This window comes from Callithrix jacchus, chromosome X (genome assembly GCF_049354715.1).
Source record: "Callithrix jacchus isolate 240 chromosome X, calJac240_pri, whole genome shotgun sequence".
In the NCBI taxonomy this organism is placed as follows: Eukaryota; Metazoa; Chordata; class Mammalia; order Primates; family Cebidae; genus Callithrix; species Callithrix jacchus.
The window spans coordinates 107,111,295-107,135,746 of record NC_133524.1 but is presented as its reverse complement, the minus strand read 5'-3'; the positions used below and the strand labels follow the sequence as shown (position 1 = coordinate 107,135,746).

The 24,452-nt window shown below is 41.7% G+C and overlaps 1 protein-coding gene across 4 annotated transcripts in view; it reads left to right on the top strand.

Moving 5' to 3' along the window:
- Positions 1-24,452, top strand: part of CHRDL1 (chordin like 1) — a 125,592-nt gene that overhangs the window by 49,307 nt on the left and 51,833 nt on the right. For 2 of the 4 annotated variants that reach the window (XM_035288240.3, XM_008989763.5), the window contains exons 5-6: positions 20,259-20,401; positions 21,997-22,090. In XM_035288240.3, the coding sequence (XP_035144131.1) occupies positions 20,259-20,401; positions 21,997-22,090 (237 nt within the window). Of the gene's footprint in view, positions 1-20,255; positions 20,402-21,996; positions 22,091-24,452 lie in introns of all 4 variants that reach the window. The other 2 variants (XM_008989764.5, XM_002763160.6) reach the window with 1 other exon arrangement.

The window sequence follows — 24,452 nt, the reverse complement described above, 5'->3', positions numbered from 1 at the left end:
AAGGGCTGTGCAGGCAGAGGGGAGAAAGGCAGACACTCTACAAGAGCCAGGAGTCAGGCACAACCCCAGAGGGGGGTGGACATTTGAGCTGGGTTCTGACAGATGAATGGCACTTTGCCAGATGGAGAAGGGGGAGGCGGAGAGGGCACGTGTAGAGGCATGTGTGGGACCCGTGACTGCAGTTGAGTATGGTCTGTGTAGGAGGGAGGAGGCTGGGAAGGTCAGATTGATGGAGGCCCAGTCTCAAAGGACCCTGTACATCCTGTGGTTAGACATTATTTTGCAGAGCCAGCCCACTGCAAAAGTAGGGAGGAGGTATAGTTTATCTGGAGTGTTCTTGGATGTCATTTTGCACTCCCTATCCTCTCCTGCAGTCCCTCACATCCTCACCTCTATCCCATCCACTCAGCTCTTACATAGGCAGCTGATGAGATTCCTTCCAGCAGAAAGGTCAATGTTTAGCTTAACTATATGAATTCACTAAGGATAGAATTCCAGATGTCAATGAGAGAGCCTTTGGATAGAGAACCTGGAAGAACTGAGCACTATGGAGATAAGGCAGAGGAGCTTTGTTCCGTTTACACACACTTGATGTAAGTGTAAGTGTATGTAAGCATGTGGGTGAGCGTGTATGTTAGAGTGGGTGACATTGTGTGGTATGTATTTGTGTGTGTGTGTGTGTGTGTGTGTGCATGAGAGAGACAGAAAGAGAGAGAGAGAGGGAAAGAAATAGGACAATGATAATTCCTATCTCAAAGGACTGCTGTGAGGATTAACTGAATCCTCAGTTATGTATGTAAAGGAGTTAGCATAGTGCCCTGCCTGTAGTATACCCTCAGTAAATGCAAGGTATTGTTTGTATTATTTTAGAATGCAGGGTCAGAAATCAGTTGGGAGAAGGGAGAAACATGCTTACCAAGATGGAGATGGAGATTTTGCACTAAGATTTAGTGGCTGTGTCTGCCTACTTTCAAATATGTGCCTAGGATACATTCTGTCACTGGAATAATATAACTTTTCAGCATGCTGGCTTATCAGAATGTACATGTTACCAAGTAAAGTCATAGCATTATACTGTATACATTTGGGTACTTTCTCCATCTCTACTCATGGAACACATGGCAGGTAGAAAGCTGTTGTTTTACAATAATGTGGACCTGCCTTGAGGCCCAGGTCAGCTGGACTGTCCTCATGTATAGAAACATAAAATAGAAGAACCACAGCACTAGGACCAGAGCCAGGCAGATGCATTAGAAAGGAATTAACTTGGGAGGATCTGAATTGGGGAACAAAAGTCCTAGCTGGAGAAGGAAGGAAGAAGCAAAAAGGGAGGAATGAATAAATAAATAAATAAATGCATACATACATAAATAAAAGGACAGGAGACATAAGATCATCCAGCTGCCCCCAAACTGAACTTATGTTTTCTGTGTTCTCTCTGGAAGAGGAGTTGGCTTGTCCAGCATTCAATGGAAACTTGTTGATTGACACTGAATTGGGCACAATTTCAACATGAGTGCGCCTTCAGCTATTTATTTGATTTTTTGAAAATGCACCCTTTGCAATAAGACTGTTTAGTTTCTACTGGCGCCCTGGGGCAGTGAGGTTAGATTGTTAAAATAGCAGCCATTAACACTCTCTGTGTTATGACACTGTCCTTCCTACCCCCCTTTAGAGGAATTGGCATGAGGTTGTTTGACAAAAGTTTAATTTTCTCCCCACCAAAAGAAACTGAGATTCCTCCTCTGAGTCAGAGGCATGTTTGCCCAGCCCTAACCCTGAAAACCTCCAAGTCTGCCTACCCGCCTCACCACTGTCCCCACAAACACACACATGTGACTCTCATGTACATCTGGAACACACGTACTCTCACATACACTCTCACAGGCTCACACCCACACCCATCCCACAAGCTAGAGGAACCCTAGGGAGCCCTTGTGCTTGTCTTTCTGTTCTTTTGTTTTGCTTTCCTTTATTTGCTTTGTTTTGATTTGAAATCAGTCTTTGGGATTACACTGGATAATTTTTTCATGTTATTAATAGTACTGTGGAGGGAGCATGTAAGGACTTTCTCCTCAGTCCTGGCCATGCTTATTTCTCCAGGCTAGCAAATACAATGCCGACTCTCATTGATCAATCAAACTGATCTTTGTCAGACTTCACATACAATACCTCGTCAGCAAATAGCTCAGGGTGCTCTAAAAAGTGCATGAATTCTGGGATTATCTAGAGTATTCATGGGTCTGCTTAAAGGAAATTTTTCATGAGAGGACTGCATGGCTATGTTACCTTAGAAAGTAAGAGAAAACATCCAGTCCAAACTAACCTCAGAATCACCTGCTGAAAGAAAGAACAATTCAACTTGTAGGTCTAAGTAAAGTATCCTTTAATCTCTCTTCTCCTTTCTCTGTTTTCCACCCCAGGCCTTTGCCCTCAACCCAGAGCCAACCAACAGTAACACAGCAATAACTGAAATGAAGCAAAATCTGTTAACAGTCACCAAAGGCTGAGTTTCAGTCAAGCAGATAGCTCCTCCAGGCAGCCCTTCAAGAACCAGGCAGAGGCAAGTGAGCAAATAGCCTGTGTCCCATCCGCAATAGAATGGCCAGATTGTTTGCTGGTACCACCAAATGAAGGAGTGATCTGGTACTAAGATAGAAGGCTTCCAGGGACCCACCCAGCCCTAAAAATCCTAAGCCCAAGTATAGTTATCAGATGCCAAGGACACTGGAGAAAGTCTTTGGAGCATGTAGAACACCAAGCCAATTGGAGTGCCTGCTAGGCCAGCCCAGGATTCCTAGCATTCCAGCCACGCCATGTACACCCCCACCCCCGGAGGGCAGCCAGTGGCCACAGCAGAGGCCTCATCCAGCAGGTTGAGACCCTCATCAAACCCTCTAAGAGCCTACTTACTTAGAGCCTGCCTGCTTGCCCTGTGCTGAGTTCAGGGAGGTGGACAAACTGTACCTCCCACTTTAGCCTAAGAATCTGACTTGCCATGGACTCTCCAGGCAGTGAATCATTTTGAGCAAGCACTTAAGCAACTTTCCACTGAGTCATTCTGAGGACTGTCAGGTTTGCTAATCCTGATATATATTGTGTATATCCTTTGTTCAGATCCTATACCCATCCTGATACTGGAGGAGAGGGGTTATAAACAACAGAACTTTAACGATGTGCTCATTGGAAGTCATTTGTATTAGGGTTCCCTTCGACTGCCTGTCTCTAAAAAGGCCTGAAGCACTAAGAAAAATCCTGCCGGTACCAACTTTTGACCTGTGTATGCTTTTGGTTACATAGCTACCAAGAGTATGTACTCTTTACTTGGAGTGGCAGTGCACATTGGATTTATTTTCCAGATCCTCCATGGATCTGTTGTCCTTTGGCTTCTTCTAGACTAGGGGCTAGCAAATTTTTTTTCTGTAAAATGCCAAATAGTATATATGCTAGCATTTGTAGGCCTTGCAGTCTCTGCGGTAGCAACTCTTGCATTGTAATGTCATAAGCAATATGTCAATTAATGGGCATGGCTATGTTCCAATAAAACATTTACAAAAACATCTTGCAGGTCATATCTGGCCTATAACCCCTTTTCTAGACACAAGAGGCTAAGTCACATTAGTAGGAAAGACTTGGTTTCAGCTGCTGGAGTACTTGTGCATATCACATTGGGGAAAAAAGAATTCTTATCCCCCATTCTTTTGGGGAAGAGATGTAGAAATTGCAGGAATATTTTTATCTTTCCTATTTTGAATATCAAAGCCCATTCCTCATCAAATATTAGATATTTTATAGTAATCAAAATTGGCTAAATTATGATGCAGTAACAACCTACAAAGTTCAGGACTTAAAACAACAAACATTTCTTTCTCACTCATACTACCTCTTTGTCTTAGGTTGTTGCATGTCATTATCGCCAAGGGACCCTGGCAGACAGTGCCTCACCATCGGGAATTTAATTCCAGTACTATGGGAAGGGAATATAACAAACTCTGGCTTGGCTATTTTAGACTTTTGGCCAGGAGTGACACATTACTTCTGCTCATCTGGCATTGTCCAGAGCAAGTCACACGGCCATGACTTGACTTCTACAGGACAGGGAAATGCAATACTACCATGTGCCTGGAAGGAGGAGAATTTGAATATTGATAGAAAGCCCTAATGACAACCACACACCTTAAGAACTTCTTTTCAGATTCTTCTTCATGTACTTCCTTGCCTACCTTTAGTTTATCTGGCCTAGTTGTATCTTTTGTTCAACTCTACCTGGCCTTCCTCAGCCATGCTGGTCATTGATATTGATACGTGGCGGAGGGACAACTTAGGGGCTAAAGCATTGGGACAGTAATTATTCCTTAAAATGCTGTGTAGACCAGCCATGAACATGAAGTCAGGCCTCAGAGCCAGGTCTTACATGCCATTGCATCCAAGGGTTGATTGCTATTGGGCAGCAAGCCTGAGAACAATTGGACCTCCCATACCTCTGGTTTTGATTTCACTTTAGTTTACTTTTAATTTGAATCAGAGACAAAGTTCTAAGCATATAGACTTTAGGCAGTTCCTTCCCTTAGTGCTATGGAAAGCAGTTATCAAGATGGAAGAGGAATATGGAATGTGAAAGGTAGAAAGAATGTGAAAGGTGATATTAATACAGCATTATGGGCTAAAGTGAAACAAATGGCCCATGATTTTGGAAGAGGGAACATATTTGCAAAGACAAAAGAATTAGTCAGGATGAGCCAATTGCTCTAACAATCCCCATTCCTCAGTGACTAAAGATAATGAAGGTGGGAGTGGTGGGGCCTATGGAGAAGGAGGGCTTTTGTTCCATGCAGTCATTCAGGGACCCAGGCCCCTTTCACTCTAGTGGTCTTTCTTTCCTCTAGAGTCTTACATTCATCACTGGATTCTCTGGTATGTGGTCTTAAGTTTAGGAAAAGGAAGGCAAAGAGAGTTGTGCAGGAAGTTTTATAGGTCACTCTTCTAAGGCATATTCATCATTTCTTCCCACATTCAATTGACTGGAACTCATTCACATGGCTCCACCATGTGAATTATGCAGGTGAGACTGCGGAAGGTAGCATAGCTGGGTTTCTGGGGAGGAAGATGGAGATTTGTTTAATGAGCACACAACATTGTGTATTCTGCTGCCTACTTGTCTTGAGCAAGGGTGATTCTTTGTAGGAAGGGTTCAATTTAACTGAGTCTTAACTGCAGTCTTCACCAACATACCTTCAATATTAAAATATCTGCCCCTCACGGAGCACTGTAGGCCTTGGTTGAATGGGAGACTAGTGCTGATCACAGAGGTCTTAGATAAATGTAATTTCCCCAATCCTCATTTTTACTTTATAATTCACATGACCTCTGGACCCATATGTAAAAGCACTTGCATTCTCATTGATACAGAGGCTTGGGATATGTATCCTGGGGCAGGAACATGAAGTAGATGGCATTCAGTGATATCATGAGCAGTGATCCCATGAATTCATTCTGAATCCTAAATGGGGCACAAATCATTCTTAAAAAGTAAAAGGAAACCACTAAAATTGGAACTATGTAATTAATCTTTGTTCCGTTTTTGGCCTGGCTACCAGGGCATTGACCCCTTTAACACTCACATAGAAGAATTACGTTAATCCTATTAATTGGTATTTCTTATGGCTACCTCTTGGTTCAGGTTGTTTCTATTTTCAATTACTTGATGATATTATGTTGTTTGTTGAGAACAGGAGGAAAAAATAAGGTAAGGCTTCTTCTTGTTTTATTTAATGCTCAGTTTGAAGACTGGCATTTGTGAAAAAGATTTTTCTGTGTCTATCATGACTTCCTGAGCAGTTGGTTTTATAGGGTGTAGTTTTGGAGATGAACTTCAGGTCAAAGAAAGGCTCAACTCTGTAAGTTTGATATAAGCCAAAGGGGTGCATCACCCCTTCAAGGGCAGCTAGATCTTTACTGCCTAACCTAAAGCTGTTCAACAGAATGGAAAAAGCACTGTTATGTTCCTTTTCTCCCTAGCTCTATTTTGAACATTTAGGGATTAGATGACTTGTATCTATTATTTTTTTCTAGTCCAGAGCTTCCCAAACACTTTGGGGCCAGATAATTGTTTGTCATGTCGTCTATCCTGTGCATTGTGGGATGTTTAGCAGCTTCCCTGATTTCTACCCACTAGATGCCAGACTACCCTTCTCATTTCGTGACAACCAAAAATGTCTCCAGGCATTGCCAGATGTCCCCTGGGGGAAAATTGGCCCCAGTTGAGAACTACTACTGTAGTTGTAAAGTTGTTGTTTTTTATAATTGGGAGTAGATAACCTCACTTTCCCAGAATCCTGTTCTGTATTTGACATTTCTTGCAGAGATGGGAGTTGGAAACAAAGGTTATGGGTAGCAAGGAGCTCAGTTCTAAGATTGCCTGCATTTATATCTCACTGGGGTATGGACTGGGGCCATATGGAACAAATATGACATATGTGTGTGCGCTACAGGTAGTAAAAAGGCTTCTCAAGACTCTAATGAGCCTTTGAGAAACTGACTTGTTTCTGCAGCATTATTGAAGGTTCTGAATAAAATAAACTCTTAGAACCTGAATCCCTGGGAATCTTACTGAAGTGCAGACAATGATTCAGTAGCTCTGCAGTGGAGGGTGTGAGATTCTTTATTTCTAACTAGCTCTTAATGCTGCTGGTCCCCACACCACACTATGAGTAGAGGGCTGGTGGTCTCTGAGAAGAGGAGCTGGCTGTCAAGACACCATTTTTAGTTTCTGCAGAGGGAATTGTTCTTTCCAAGATTATTCCATTGGCCCTGTAACTAGTGAAATAATCTGCTGTTCTTTTTTTTCTTTATATAATTATATATATATATATATATATATATATGTGTGTGTGTGTGTGTGTGTTAGTTATTGCATTTTAGGTTCTGGGGTACATGTAAAGATCATGCAGGATTGTTGCATAGGTACATACATGGCAATGTGGTTTGCTGCCTCCATCCGCATCACCTATATCTGGCATTTCTCCCCATGTTATCCCTCCCCAACTCCCTACCCTCTACTGTCCCTCCCCTAATCTGCAGTTCTTAAACATTCTTTCCTTCTTCTGTTCTGAAGAAGGTACAACCCATGGTGATAGTCTCCCTCCCCTCTCCTTCAGTATCTGGAGCCATTTAAGGCTAATATGAGGTAAGGTAGTCAGGTACTTCCTTTCGATTGGCTACCTTATATATTTTAGACCTCTTATGTGGCCATGTGTGAGAGAGAGTAGTTTCCTTTCCAGAGGAAATTGTGGGAAGAACTTAGGAAAAGCCATTATAGTGGGTCATCAGAAATAGATAGCTATTTTCTCCTAGCTGGAGTTTCAGATAATGCAACCTCTAGAGAAATATAGTATAGCTCCACTTCTGGGGTCACTTCTGGTTTGACCACTTCCTAACCTTTGTTTCCTCATCTGTAACTGTAGATAATAGCAATACTCACCTTAGAGGGTGGTTATAGGGAGAAAAGAACTAAGAAACATGAACCTGAAGCCCTGAGCACAGAGCCAGCTCAGCACAAGCATGAGCCAGTAAATATTAGTTCCTAGTCTCATTGGTGTGATTATTGTCATTATTAGAACTGTGACCCTCAGACTCTTTTTGCCTCTAAATTGTTTGCATATGGTGCCCTCCCGTAAATGACATCTATCATGTGCAGTGATTCTCAATCAGGGATGAGGTAGTATGTGGAGTTTGAAACCACTCCCACCAGATACCATGGTCTGCTTGTTCCCCTTTTGAGAATTACTGGTCTAAAGCAATGACTGAATCTCATAGTGTTTTTCTGGCCTTGGTGAGTCCAAAGATGATAATATACCTTATTTACTTGTTTGGTCTCTGACCCATATCATCACTTTTTACTCTAATCACTTTAATATGAGCATCTACCTGCCAGAAGAACCCCAGTTTCAAACTGGAAATTTTTATTAATATTGGACATATTTTTACTCTCCACACCTCTCTTTCATAAGGACTTGTCACCATCCCATGGCAATCAGTGGTGGAGTTCTTTAGAATCTAGACTTCCTAACATCTTCCCTTTCCTTTCTGTGTATTGTGTAGTCTTGCCTAAATGTATCTCCCTGCAGCAGGGATTTTGATCTGGGTTCTTAAAGAATTTCCTAGGAGGAGCAACATGATACTTCGTTTTTTCCTCTAGTAGTTCCATGACATGGCAGATGAGCTGTCTCCCTTGGTCTCCGGGAAGAGGTAGACTGCATTTTCCTAACAGCATTCCCACTGCTCCAGCAGCCTGGAGTCTGGTCTGCTACCCCTTCCTTGCAACGTCTGCCAGTGGCCTCCAGGAACTACTTTCTGAAGCCTGCTGCTAAAAGTTTTCCAAACAAAATAATGTGCGCATTGAGGGACAATTTTTCTCAATTAATCCTTAAGTACCAAATGTCTCTTTTCTTCCTTTCGTGCCTGTGATTGCAATGGGTGCTTTCAAATACCCTCCTGACAGGTCCTGCCTCCAAGCTCATTATCTCTTTTCCAATGGTCTCAGAATAGTCTTTCAAAAATGTAAATCTCATCAAACCATTTCACTGCTTAAATAACTTCCCTGGCATCTCATCATACGCAGGAAAAATAGCACCTCCTGGACTTGACTTTGTGTCCCCAGGTGCCTGATGTCATTGGGCTGTTGATGCAAGTGGTTTTGGTTATTAGCACTATACAGTATTTCACAGAGGAGCTTCTTCTCTTGATTTATAGCGCTTGCTAATGAAAAAAAGAAAAGATACTGGAGATGCTATCAGCCGTCTGGGAGAAACATGTTAGGTCTTAGCTGAGGATTGAATGTGACCGAAGTTGGGAGTGGGGTTCTGGATTCAGAAGATAATAGTGTCCACGAGATGGCAAATATCCAGATCCTCAAAATATCTAGGTTGTGATGTGGTGCGAGGAAGCGCTTTCCAAGGGGTGTTTCTGGGATGTTCAGAGTTGTTACCTAGATGAAAAGAAAAAGAGTCTGGTGGATAAGTAAAGTCAGAGAAAATGCAGGGTTGTCATTAAACAGGTTTCTTTACTGTGAGACTTGTGTGAGATCCTTTTAACACATTGAAAGGGACACTGTGATTGTTGAATGTGGATCTTTTCCCAACTTTATTTGAAGCACAGAATTTTGTTTTCACAGAGCATCTTGTGTACTAGTAGGGCTCTGCAGAGCAAACTTGGGAAATGCTGGTGTAGGCAATACAAAGGAATGCTTGACTGAACACCCCACTGTCTCATCCAGATGCCTCACATTGTTTCTGTAAATGCTGCTTGAGGGTAGTGACTAATTTGTCCATTTCAAAGGGTCATTGACCTTCAAAAAAAAAAAAGCCTTGCTCCCAAAGGATTAGAACTAACCAAGTAATAGAACTCATTCTTAATTTATTCAGGGAGAAGAGGAAGACAGTAAGTGACACGTTACCACATAACCTGTCATTAACAATGAGGCATCATGAAAAATCATTGACTTAACATTTTCATTGCAACTACGAGTTCATTTATTACAGCTCTTGGTAATTAGAGATTTTTAAAACCCATAGTATAGTAGAAAGGAATAATACAAATCTATCAGATCCACCATGGAAGGGATTCTTTTTGTTGGGCTATATAATCCAAATTCAGATGAAGATTTGAGGTTGAGGAATTAGCCTCTGAAATCAGATGGATTTGTGCTTTATCTTCCGCAATTATTAGACTGGATTTTAGTGGGCTTCTCTAGTCCTCATGTTTTGTGGCTGTAGGTAAAATGAAGAGACCTGAATTTGAATCCTTGCTTTGTGGCACTAAATAGCAATGTCCCCTTGGCATCTCTGAGCCTCATTTCCATCTGTCAAAAGAGAAGGCCATTTCCAGTTTCCTCTTGGAGATAGAACTCTAGGAGGCTTATGTAATGAGATTGGAATGGTCCATGAGCTGAATAATGGAGCTGATGATAAAGTTGTTCAGCAAAGAAATTTTGACAGGAAAGAACGTAGAGGTTGCCTCTGAAGATTGGATTATGAGAAACTTCCACAACTAAGTACTGTCAGCACACAGAAAGCTGAAAACAAGTGTGCATAACCCTAGAGCCATAGAATCTGGACAGAGTTGCTTGCAGAGATCTCATACTGCTGAAGTGAAATCTACAGCCCCCCTGCTTTGTATTATAATAAAGAGCTTCTTTTGAGTCATGAAACACTGAGAATCTGATTGAACCCATGGACCCTTTTCCCAGAAGATATCAATTCTGTAACTCACTTCTGAATCACTTTTAAGGATTACTCTTCAGCTATCTGGGCCTTAAATGAAGAACCACCTTGCCTCTAGATATCCATGTTTATATGTTAATGGAATTAATACTAGACTCTCAACATTAGCATGTATCACTATTTGAATATTTCTTCCTTCTCGCCATGCTCTGTTCTTTTTTTTTGGACAGAGTTTTGTTCTTGTTACCCAGGCAGCACTAGAACAGTGCAATCTCAGCTCACTGCAACCTCTGGCTCATGGGTGCCAGCAATTATCCTGCCTCAACCTCCTGAGTAGCTGGGATTACAGGGGCCTGCTACCACACCAGGCTGATTTTTTATTTTTATTTTTTAGTAGAGATGGGATTTCACCATCTTGGCCAGGCTGGTCTGGAACTTCTGACCGCAGGTAATCCACCTGCCTCGGCCTCCCAGAGTGCTGGGATTATAGTCATGAGTCACTGTGCCCAGCCACCATGCTCTGTTCTAATGCTAGAGCCAGAAGGAGAGAGAGACGTAGAAGGCATAGGCCCTGTCTCCTTTGCACTTATTGATCACTTAAAAAGCAGCACACCTGCTATCATATGCTAGACTGTAGGATACAGACAGGCAAACCATGAGAGTTGCCACAGAAAATCAGAGTGTGTTTGATGGGCCTTGGGGGCTTGATATGAGTAAGCAAAGAGTAGTCTGTGGGGACAGTTGAGACTAGCATGAGTCAGGGCAGAATTGGCCACTCAGAGGTAGAGCATTCTTTAGCTAAGTGGCACATCTTCAGGAGATACATCTTTGACATGAACTTCATGATCCTGGCTGGGCCATGCTGTGATGTGGCTCCATATGTGGAACTCTAGCCTTTGGACGTTTATTGACAAGTAGGTGACTGATTCTGCAAGACTAGAGCTGCTACCTGTAAGGCAGCAAATCACAAGCTGAGGGGACTTTTCTAATTTCTATAGGATGTAGTAACTCTGGACACTGGACCACCAATGCAGACAAAATTATACATCTCTTTTTGCCTTCAGATGGAATGCACTTGGTAAGCAGGAAATAATCATAATCAGTTGACTTTGTTGTATGTAGCTTCTTTACTTCCTGAGCCTTTTTAGAAAACATAATTGTTTTTATTCTTTATAATATATCCCTGTGAAAGAGAAGCAGGTGAAATGATTACCTCTGACACACACATACACATATCCACACAGAAAGTTCTTTAGAAACTGCAGCCCAGAGATGCAAAGTGATAGCAGTTTCATCACACAGCAAGCAAAATAGTATAACTTAGCTAAGCATACATGGACTCCCCGCACCAAAAAAAACAAATCTATGCCATCTGCAAGCACTCTTTGCTTCACAGAGACATGGCCGCTTCTTGCACACTCTCTCCTCAAGCCATCCATCCTAGCCATCTGTCTGACAAGATGGCATATTCAGGCAGGGTCAGCTACTGACTCACAGCAGCTGAAACATTGACGGAAGTGGGATGAAAAACAGCCTGCAGATGGGGTCTGGGTGAGGAGGGAGAGAGCTGGGATTAGACTAGGGTGTGAGCTTTCAGCGCCCTCGTCCACGCTTTTCTTGCCAGCTGGAGCGGCAGATGAGTGTTTCCTCTCAGTCGGCACCTTCTTGGTTGGGACAGAGTGTTGTGTCTGTCTGTTTAGCTGCAGAGTGATCTGCTGAATCTGCTACAAGAATTTCCTGGCTTGGGACCTCACTGGGGGTTGGGCCAAGGGTATGAGTATGGAGGCCACTAGTCTTGCTGAAGGTGTGGGCCCACAGTGTCTCCTGGAAGCTTTCAAACAGGAAAATCTTTCCCCCCATATGCCCCTTCTTTAGCTGAGCTGACTAGCTGACCCACACCATCTCCCAAGGTGGATATACCATGGCCAGGGGCACTGGGCAAAATTATGACTTGAGATTGGCCCCCTCTACCCATTTGTGATTCTGCCTTTCTCCTTTTCACCTGCCTATCACCTACAAAGCACCTTCATTTTTTCCAGGCCTGCTCCACTCTGATACCTAGCCTTTGTGTCTATATTATATAATGTTCAGAGATTAGTTTTTTTGGTAACAGCTTTATTGACATATACATACCTTATGTTGAGATATACATACATCCCAAGGTTTACATACTATAAAATTCACCCTTTCACATTGTAGGGTTAAGCTGTTTTTAGTATACTCTCAAGATGCTGCATCCATCACCACTATCTAACTCCAAAATATTTTCATCATCGCTAAAAGAATCCCTCTACCTACTAGTAGTCACTCCCATTCTCTCCTTCCCCCAGCTCCTGGCATCCACTATTCTTCTTTCTCTTTGGATTTGCCTATTTTGGACATTTAATTTAAAAGGAATTATATAGTATGTGGTGTTTTGTGACTGGCTTTTATTTTTCACTTAGCAGAATTTTTCAAGGTTCATCTGTTATGACAATAATATTACATTTTATGGATATAATACCACATTATTTTCATTCATCTGATGGACATTTGGGTTGTTTCCATCTTTTAACTATTATGAATAATGCTGCTATAAACTTTCATGTATACATATCTGTTTCAGTCTCTTCTTTAAACTTTTTTGTGTATATGTCTAGGAGTGGAATTGGTGGTTCATATTGGTAACTCTATGTCAACTTTTTAAGAGACTGCTAAATTACCTTCCAAAGCAGCTGTACTATTTTATTTTTTTACATTCTCACCAGCAGTGTATAAGAGTTGCAATTTCTCTACCTACTTGCTAACCCTTGTTATTGTTGTCTTTTTTATTCAAGCCATCCTAGAGAATGTGAAGTGGTTATCTCATTGTATCCCCACCCCACCCCCTACCCACCCACAGTACCTTTCTCTTTACTGGGGAATAGTTCCAGTCTTCTGTACTCATTACTTTGAAGACATTAAACCTCTGGAAAAGATAGAGCCCTTCTATAACTAATGCTTGAATCTGGGGGCATGCTGGCAGAGTGGAGAGGAAGAGAGTTTAGGGACATGATGAACTTGACGCCTTTGGAAGCTCTACCATTGCAGGAGCAATCTGCTCTACTGATTGCTTTTCCCACAAAAAGATTATCAAGTGCAGAAGTAATCAGATGAAGTTTCCTTGAACAGGCAAGACAAGAGTTGGGCAATGTAGGGTGTGAGGCCAGAGGATGGGTGAAGGAGGAAATGGGGAGGCTTCCTAAACTAAAAATGATTAAATCCTTTTTGAAAATCACCTTCGATAAGGTGACGTAAAACGAAGATATTTTTAACTTAAAACAAAGAGGAAAGTCAAACCATTCAAAAATTACTTTTGTTTAGCAATTTTGGAAAACATGTCACAGGAGAAGACACTGGAAATGATGGTTAAAATACAGTGGGAGCCATGGTAGTTCAAGCATCTCAGGAGGCTAAGGCAAGTAGATCGGTAGAACCCAGGAGTTTGAGGCTGCAGTAAGCCTTGATCATGCCACTGCACTCCAGCCTGGGCAACAGAGGGAGACCCTCAACTCTAAAAATAATAATAACAAAATAAGATACAATGGGAATGTTGGCTGAGGAGTTCACTCTTTCTCTCTCTTCCATGCCTGTTAGGACTACTCATAATCAGAAATACATGTGTGACCCTTCTGAGCATAAATCCACCTGTCTGGGGTCCTCAATAAGTCCAAAGTAGAGTCTATTTGTTTGGTAAATGGCTCTGGCCAGAGAGCAACTGCTTGGCTAAATCACACCTGTTGGTCTTCCCACTGAGATGGGAAAATGGGGCAGATGGTGTCCGCCCAGGAGATGAAGCATAAAAGAATTCTTAGTGGATGTCATGACTCAGAAGTGAATCTCTAGTTACCACTTGGGATCTGACAGTTTTTGAGAAGTGAAAGACTGGGAAAGACTGCACAGGGGTAAAAAAACAAACCTTCTCACTACATTTCAGGTGTTGAAAATTTCTAAAATTTACAGTATATAATACTGACTGAAAAGTAACTGTCACTGTTACTTTGGAGTTCAGCATAAGCTTATACAGACCGGGTCTGCCAGTGTGATAAGAGGATGGCTACAGAAGCCCAGCTGTATTCCTACTAGTGGGAGAGACCCTAGCTATGACTGTGTTCACAATCTGATTCCAATAAGTGGGTTCTCTCCACTGACATTATTGAGTTCCTCTATCTGGGCAAAGTGGAAGCTGTCACATTGCTTTCTTAAACAGTTTTAAAGTAATTGTGTAAATCTGGGCTGGCTTTTAGGCCTTGGCCCAAATGGAAGGAACACAGACAAATGAGGGCGCTAGTGGGAAATCACCCATGGCTTTCTACCAGAGCACTGCTGTAATGGAGGGAGGAGCAGCTGGGAGCTGTATCTCAGTCAGACTAAGTCAGAGCATACATCCAGGATGCAACACATCTTGCAGAACGAATGTATCAAAAACAGTGGGCCAGGTGTGGTGGCTCACACCTGTAATCCTTGCAGTTTGAGAGGCCAAGGCAGGTGTACCACTCCTGAGGTAAGGAGTTCAAGTCCAGCCTGGCCAACATGGTGAAACCCCGTCTCTACTAAAAATACAAAAAATTAGCAAGGCGTGGTGGCGGTCGTCTGTAATCTCAACTACTCTGGAGGCAGAGGCAGGAGAATTGCTTGAACTCAGGAGGCAGAAGTTGCAGTGAGCCGAGGTCATGTCACTACACTCCAGCCTGGGCAACAAAAGTGAATCTCTGTCTCAAAAAATATAAAAACAAAAACAAAATCAAAGAATAGTGAATGTCTGCAGCCTCCCCCGACCTCCAAAAAGTAACAATGCTCATATTCTGAGGCCATGTGGATCCAGATGATGTTTTCCTTGGGATGCTTCCTGAGATCCGAGGTACTGCTTCAGATGGGTCCATCAGCTGAATCAGTGATGCCTACCTTTAGATTTCCCTTTTTTTTTTCAGCATTCCAATGCCCATCACTTCTTTTTGCCCTGGACCTCTTGATGTGATGACTTAACTAGATCTGCTTTCCTTGGGCAGAGTCCAGCAATTTCCAGATTTTCCCCAAACTGTCCTCCCGTATAAAACGTAACTCTTCTGTGGCCTATCACATTGAGGTTCTGCCGGCAGGCCTTAATACTAATCCTGTTAAGTAATCCATACTGAAGTGACAATGGAAGCTAATGTTTTAAAACAGGGTCCTTTTCTAGATAATTACATTGTAACATAGGCCTTTGATGTTTTATTCATAATGAGGCTGTAGAGCACAGGGCAAAGAGTGTGAAACTTTCTAGAACTTAAGAGTTGCATGAGGGAGCTGGCTGAAAATGCAGTTTTCAAGACCTCTCCTAGGAGGAGGAGAAACCTTACTTCAGAGTGTCCCATTTGGATTCAAATGCTCCATTACTAATTAGTTATTGCGTATTAGCTGAACAAATCCTTAGCATCTCTGAGTCTCAGTTCCCCTATCTATAAAATGGGGATGATTATGGTACCTACCCCACAAGTTGAGATGATCAAACAAGGTAAGACATGTGATCTGTTCAGCATAGTACCAGGTACATATTAATGCTCAATAAATGCAATTGTTGTTCTTTTACTACTAGCTATAAATGATAGGGTTTCTGGAGGGCAGAAAGCAGGCTGGTAAGGAAAGATGTGGGGCTTGCTTTCTGGTTCAGAGATGATGCCTTCTCCCTGTGAGCTCATATGGTAGAAGGGGCAAATAAGCTCCCACAGGCCTCTTCTAATAAAGACACTAATCTCATTCATGAGGGTGTCGCCCTATAACCTAATCACCCCAAAGCCTCCACCTCCTAAGCCATAATCTTGTGAGTTATTTCAACATATGAATTTCAGAGGCATACAAATATTCAGATCATAGCAGCTAGAACCCCAGAGACCAATGTTTGCAGACCCCAGAGACCAGGCTCAGTTCTTTTCTCTGGTATTACTATGAGATACGCACATAGAAACAGCATCCTGTTCTAGGGGTTTCTTTTCATAGTCATTCTTTCCTCCCATATATTTCTGAGACCTGGACTTTATACAAGCTTTATACCTTTAGACAATATACTTTTACTTTGTTGGATGTGTGTGTCTCTGTGTCACGAGCAATTAAAGGGAATATAACCTCTTCTTTCTAGCCTTTACCTTCATTTCCATATCCCTTCTCCAACACCCTTCTTTCCAGTAGCCTGCAAATGTTCTAAGGCTGTATCAGTAGAATGACGGAGAACCAAAGAAATACTAGAATCAGACTCAGCCATCAAAAGAAAAGTAGGAACCAAAGTAATGGCAGCAATGGCAAAAGAAAAGATGGTTTGACATCAAGGAAACTAGCAACCGATCCCTGAAAGCTCTGGGGAGGTTTGTATTTATAACACTGGGAGCAGATTTGTCTCCTGACATACAAGCTGCTTTTCTGACTATCCAAGAACTGTCCCACTATGGAAATGATTGTTTTAGAAGGTGGGCAGAGTGGGGAAGAGAATAGTCAGCATGAGGACTTGGTTCCAGAGTGTGAGAAGGTAACACCAGGAGAGGAGAGAAGCTGTACAAAAAGAAGTGAAGTGGAACCACAGACTTCTTGGTAAAATTTGCCAGTTGCTCTGAAGAAAAAAAAAAAAAAGCCTGTGGCAGTTATTCACACTGAGGTGTTAGTTTGTGACTAGGTGTTAACTGTAGCCTCTCATAGAAGTCTTGGGATTGCAAAAGGCAATCATTTAACCTAGAGAAATAGACTTCTCATAGTGGCATTTTAAGCATCAGTGAGAGAAAAGGTGGTAAGAGACATTTAGGATAAGGAGGTATTTTCTGAGCATCCCAGAAATCATGGTTCTGCTTACATATGAGATCATCCCTCACTTGGGGAGAAGAAATCTCCTCTTTCTCAACACATCTGTGGTCACATGGTTTAGTGTTTGCTCACCCTAGGATGGTTTCTTCTCCAGTCCTTCTTTTAGTGCTATGTGGGAATTTGACTGGAAATGGAAGAGATGGGGGAGGCTAGAAGCCATGCAGCCTGGCCATTCCTGTTGTAGCATTCCCTGAGGGGCCCTGTAGCCAGCTTTGCTTTGAATGGACTTTCTGCTACTTTTTAGTCAGAAACACTGAATGTGTTCCAAGGATAGTTGGCTACTAGCCCAGCCACCTTGGAAAATCTGGGAGAGAAGAGGGTAAAGTATGAGGTGACTTTTCTTCCTTCTGCAGTTCGGAAGCATGCTGTGTTGGCCCTCTAAAGATGCAAGGGGAGATTTGAGTCCATATTGCATTTCTAGAAATAGTGAGGCTTAAAGAGGTAAAGTGCCTTGTACAGGATTGTGGGGAGTCGGTACCCCTGAGTTGGGATTATGACTCAGTGATCCTGCTCTGAAGCTTTAACACCCATTCTGTGAAGAGCACAAATTTGGAGGCAGGAAAACTATATTTCTGAGTTGGCTCTCCTGTTAAACAGCTCTGTGACATGGGTCAAATATTTTGGAATACTAGTAGCCTCATTTTCAGTAATTCGCCTCCCCCAACCACATACACACTGTTAAGGGTGTTGGAAGAATGAAATAAGAATGAGAAGATGTTAAGAATTTTATTGCACACAAATTCAGCATGACCATAATTGGTTTCTTTTTCTTTGATTCTGCTGTGTCTTCCTCTCTTTCTCTTTCTTACTATCTCCTATTGAGTTGAATAATAAACTCCAGTGCCAGCTTACTCAGAAGACTATTGCTAGGAAGATTCTCAAGATTCTTCCACTGGAAAATCTCACCCTGCAGTTGCCTTGCCATTGATCCCTTGGTAGAAGGCCCAGTTCAAAAAATCAAGCCACATTTTTTTGAGACAAAATAATTCCAAACTTCTTTTTTGTTTGTGTGTTTGGTATTCCAAAGATGTGCCAGCTCCTGTTAGAGCCATGGCGAAAATGATCTTGTGGGTCGCTGTAGTTTTCCTTCACCACAAAATGCTGAGATTTGGAATAATTAGAGCCCAAGGGGCAAATGGCCCTGCTTCTGTCCTTTCTCTGATGGAGTTCACTCATGTCTTCCAGCTGTAGTTTTCTGGTTGTATATGCTTGTGGGCAGGGGCAGGGCCTCAGCCCAGACAGAGAGTCAATTAGTATAAGTTAAACTCTTTCTAGGAGCTAAGGCTGTTTTTATAAGGTAAAAGTAAGGAATTTTCTTTATATCCTATAAAGGGTCATTAATAAGTAGTTAACACTCTAAGAGTGAATTACTCAGAAGTTGATGTTAGATCAACTTATATAGCAAAGTATAGAATTGAGTTAGTTGCCCAAATCGCTGAAGCCAAAGAAGGCACATTGTCTGTTTTCTGGGTGTTTAGGCCACAACATTAGGGACAGCGTAGCCTTCATGTTCTAGTGATTTGGGTTTTGGTTTTAAATTGAATGGCCCCTTTTTATTATAGGTTTGAAATGATTGGCACTCTTTTTGATAGTGGCTATGAGGGAAGGTTCTAGAATCAGTAAGATATCAATTTATATCTTAGTGCTGCTACTTGCAAGTTGTGTCACCTTGGGCAAGTCAATTAACCTCTTAAGCCTCAGATTCCTCATCTGCAAAATGTGTATAATCATAATGTTTACATCAGAACATTATTAGTAAGAGCCAATGAGATTATATATGTAAAAGCACTCACTCTTCTGTCTGGCACATAGCTAGGGCTTGATAAATGATATCTATTATTCTAACATTGTTATTATGGATGTTATTATTGTTAGCCCTTATCATTTTCACTACATCCTGGGAATAATTTCATTCTGTTTTCTTAAACAGCTGTATTGAGGTATAACTGACCCACCATAAAATAGACTCATATTCATTATAGTATTGACTGATGGAAAGAAAGGATGGTCCAACTCTCCAAGCCCCTCCCACACAACGCCTCTGATTTCTGTCCTTCCCCTGTCTCATGGCAGGTACTTTCCGAGCTCTGATTATATCCATTGTTGGTTTCAAGTACTTTTATCACCACTCACTAGCTTTGTGACTTCAAATAATTCACACAACCTCAGCAACTTCATTTCCCTCAAATGAAAATGAAGCAAAAATTTACCCTACTTGATTCAGAGGGTTGTTATAAGGCTCCATTGTAAATGGTCTGCTTGATTACTATAATTCACAAATATGAGTTTCAATGATATTCAAGTGTCATATTGTGTGCTTCAGACATAAGATGCCTTGAGAGGTCCAGATTGTGGCTGGAATTATTTAGAGAATGCTTCATGGAGGAAAGTGGGCCTAAGTTGAACTTTAAAAATCAGATAGGACTTCAATGGGTGGAAAAGAGTGGGGGAGTGGGCAGTCTTGGTGGAAGTATTAAAAATAAGCAAAAACCACAGAGGCTGGAACAAGCAGATAAGCACACCAGTGGTTCAAAAATGTGGGAGGTGGCCAGGTACCTGGCTCACACCTATAATCCCAGCACTTTGGGAGGCTGAGGCAGGCAGATCAATTGAGGTCAGTAGTTCAAAATACTTGGGAGGCTGATGCACAAGAATTGCTTGAACCCAGGAAGCAGAGGTTGCAATGAGCAGAGTTGTACCATGCACTTCAACCTGGGCAACAGAGTGAGACCCAGTCAACCAATCAATCAATGTGGGAGGGGACAAAGTTACCAGGGCAGTTACAATAGATGGCTCCTCTTCTGAAGCAACCTGGGGAAAAGATTAAATAGAGGTAACGTGGACTCCTTCCTTTCAGGAAAGATATATCTTGTTCATCTAGGAATATTAGCTCCATCTAGGCAGGGACCTTGTCCATGTTCTCTCTGACCTCTCTCTAACACATATTACAATTCCCGGCACATAGTACGTGCTCAACAAATAAAAGAATGACTGCATGGCTGGATGAATGGTAATATCAGGTGCTGTCCTCATCTGGCTGTTTTAATATTATTTAAAATTATTGGCCACTGGAGCAGAGACTGTCTTTTACTTCCCTCTATGTAGTATAGCCCCATCTGTTATTCGGATTTATGAATTTCTTTTAAATGATGCCAATACTCAGTGTGGTTTTTCTCCACCCTGTTCCAGAAGACTCCTTACCCCCAGCGAACAATAAGGTGACCAGCAAGTCTTGCGAGTACAATGGGACAACTTACCAACATGGAGAGCTGTTTGTGGCTGAAGGGCTCTTTCAGAATCGGCAACCCAATCAATGCACTCAGTGCAGCTGTTCGGTAAGACCCTACATCTTTTTTTTTTTTTTTTTTTTTTTTGCCAATCAGTTTGAGCTTATGAGATTGCTCAGGTTAGCCTTGAACTGATGACCTAGCCTTCGCAAGCGCCATGACCCCCGGCGGGAGCCACTTTGGACCCCGACCCTACATCTTAATGTTCCTGCTAGGCCCTCCCAAATACAAGAGCTTCCTCTGTATTTGTACTTTGATTTGTGACTGCACTGAACGGTATTTGAATAAAAAATGAGTTGCATTAAATCATAAGCCTCCATGCCCATCCAAACTCCCTGATCTTCACCAACCCTGAACAACTCTGTTGAAGCGCTCAGGCCCAATCATATCCCGGTCTTAAAACTGTAGAACTGCCTGAGTGGGCAAAGGTGAGCTGTTTGTGTTGATCGGCACTCCTTTTCATAATAATTACACCACCAAAGGCTTCACCTGAAGGATTCACAATCATATGAAGCTTTGGGAATGCTATGGGTGGAAAAGTCACTTTGACCATGTAGGGCAACTCACTCCAATTAACGACAAAATGAGTTGTCTGTTAGTTTCCGTCTCTGAAGTATTTTACTAACCAGTTAATTCCTAGTGCCCTGCAATGAGAAAACTCTATAAATGTTTGGTCATGAGGAGTACTAGGACATTACTTGTCAGAAGAACTGCATTTACTTTACAAACAACAGATACCAATTATATCTTACCTAACGTGCAGTCCAGAGAATATAATAGATAGAACTAGAAAATGGAGTAAAATGGGTGCTTAAACTGTACCAGGAAGGAATGAAGTTAGATGTCAAAACAGTTTTTTCTGCCTGTAAGTGGCATTAAGCACCAGATTGCCAAGGGAAGCTATAGAATATCTTCCCTTTAAGACTTTGAGTAAGAATATAGTATCTCAGTATTTTAGGAGAATTTCGTTGTGGCCTTGCTTTCCTAATGTCCTTCTAGGAACCCTTCTAGCCCCAGAAGAATATGCTTCTAAGAACTAAGAACAAGGTTTAAGGAATAACATTCGGAAGACAGAAATTTAGGAAATCAGGATTAATGCCAAAACAGATGTAACCAGCAAGTAAATTTTATCCTCTCCCTTGGCTTATGCTAGAGTGCACAGTGGCCATCAGATCATCTTGTATAGTTTCGTATCACCCCAGAGACCTTGATTTTTTGGTTTCAAAGGGAAATTCTGGCGAATATTACCAGTGGAAGCTATGACATAAATCTTCATTCCTTTAAACCCCCAATCCAGCTGGGGGACCAAGGGATACCATGAACAGAGAAGAAAGAAACAAGACTATATTTGGTGCTTGAGAGGCTGACGGCATCCCTCACAGACTACTTTGTACCACCTTAGACTATGATGCCAGACTAGGATTGCTAACTCTTCTGTGGCTTAGTCTCTGGCATGGAGAAATTGCAGTAGAAAAAACATTATGCATAATCAAATGTAGAAAGTACTGAGAACTGATGGTGAGAGAGCTGGGGCAGGGGACGGACATGCCATGTTTTGAGCCCCTACCCTATCTCAGGTATTAAGTGAAGCCTTTACACTTTCACCAGATGTTTCTGATCTTAATTCTGTTTCTCCTTGGCAGGAGGGAAACGTGTATTGTGGTCTCAAAACTTGCCCCAAATTAACCTGTGCATTCCCAGTCTCTGTTCCAGATTCTTGCTGCCGGATGTGCAGAGGTAGGTGTCTTATATCCCAAGAACCCTGGGTGCTGCTATCCTGAGTAGTAGAATTTAGAAAGGAGGAAAACACCTGTCCAGTGGCCTAGGGAAAAGTAATTTTTATGGTAGCCTTGATTTTTAAAGGTGCTTTAATTAACTAAAGGAAAAATAATTAAAGCATTGATTTTAAAAGCCACAGTCTTAAAAAAGAAAAAAAAAATTACACTAGATGGAGAGTGCAGTGCTTCAGGAGAGGATGGGAGAGAGTCATCAAATGTGAAAGTGAATATATTTATTTCTCTATCCTTAATCCCTTCTAGCTTGGCCCTTAAATTATTGTATCATAAAACACAGACTATTTTCATTCATAGCCTTAAAAGGAAGAATGGACCTTGCAAAACACTGTTGTGGCCATTTTGAAGACTGTGCAGAGCAAATTTACGTATATTTTTAAACCCCATAATAAGATAGTGACAAACTCAATAAAAGCAAAGCAGAAAACATTTTCTCAAATTATATTCAAAATTGAATTATCTTCTCACACCAGTCTTTTCTTCTTTAGCTTTCTTATTTTTTTTTATAATGGCACCAGTTTTTTCTCTAGTTTCCTGGGATCAAATGTAATCCTGTTTAATTTCTCATTTGTTACCTCTTCTCAAATTACCAGATCTGTCAGCAGTTATCCATATCTCTCCCTTTTCCCACTTTCCCACTGGCAATATCCTAATTTTGTCCTCTTTCCTTCCATTCAGTCAACATATTTTTGAACATCTACTGTATGCTCAGCATTGTGCTAGAATTGGGGTATTTATATTGCTAAATACAGTAGACATATAGGGTGCTGCTAGATCATATGGAACCTTTATGTGAGTTACGAAAAGGATTCCCTTATGTAAGATACTGCATTGCCATTTTTCAGAAAACTCCAGTGAATGCGCCCTTGTAGCTGTAGCATCTTTCTGTAGTACACAACCTACACAACCATATATATAGCATACATAGCAGCCAAGATATGTTCTTTGCTCTTACGGAACTCACCAGAAAAGAAAAATAATAAGCAAATGTGGAAATACAGACAATGTGAGCACTACGCAGAAAATAAACAAAGGACTGAGATAAAAAATAAGAAGTTTATTTAGCTTGAGTTGTCAGGTAGGCCTCTTTGAGGAGATGAAATTTAAGCTGAGACCTGAAAGATAAAAAGGAGTCATCCATGCAAAGAGCCCAAACAAAACCATTCTAAGTAGAGAGAAAAGAAAGTTCAGAGGCCCTAGGCAGGAAAGAGCTTAGAGCATTCAAAGAGCCTAAGGACCAGGGTGGCTGAAATATAGTGATTGTGGTTGAAACTAGCACGGGATGAGGCTGGACAAGTGACTAGGAGTTAGACCATGCAGGACTCTGAAGGCCGTGGGAAGGATTTTGGATTTCCATTTTTAATGCATTGGGAAGCTATTGGAAGGTTGTAAGAAAAAGTGGGAAGTGATCCAATTCACATATTAAAAGAACTCACTGGCTACTATGTCGACTAGATTGGAAGGAGGCAATTATGTAACTGGAGAGACTAGCAAGATGGTTAGGGTAGTACTATTTCCAGTGTGACAAAATGGGTGCTTGGACTGGGGCACAGTGGTTCAGAGTGGAGCCTTTGGAGCCAAGCTGCCTTGGTTCTTTCTAATCTCAGCCTTGCCACTTTGTAGTTGGATTATCTTACTCAACCTTCATAGAAATCTTTAAATTGAGGATAATGTTAACTCCTACCTTCAAGATGGTTGTGAGATTTCAGTGAGATAATACAAGAGAAGGACCTGGCATACTAAGGACTCAATAATTAAAAGTGGACAAATTTGAAATATATCTAGAGCCTTGGTTCTCAACCATGGGTGCATATTTGAATTACCTTGGTTGATTTATACCAGATCAGGAGGAGGAGAAGGAGGTGGTGATTCCAATATGCAGCTAAGGTTGTGAACCACTGAGTTAGAGGAAAAAAGTTATAGGATTTGCTGGTGGGGGCTGCATAGGTGACTCCTATACACTACTGTCATCTTAATCTTCCAAAAAGAGATCCGTCACCTTGTTACACCTCTTTTCAAAAATGTTTATGCTAACATGTATTCGGACTTACTATATGCCAGTCCCATTTCTAAGCATTTTACATGTATGAACTCACTTAATCTCATGATAACCCTATGTGATGAGTATTATTGTTCTCTGTTTTCTGGATGTGGAAGCTGAGGCAGAGAGTTTAAGAATCTTACCCAAGGTCAGGTAGCTAGTGAATTGAGGAGCTAAGGTTTGAGGATCCTGGCTCCATATTTCAGGCTTTTAACCACAGCGTTCTGCCACTGAAAGGGATGACTCCCTGTTGCCACTCAAATAC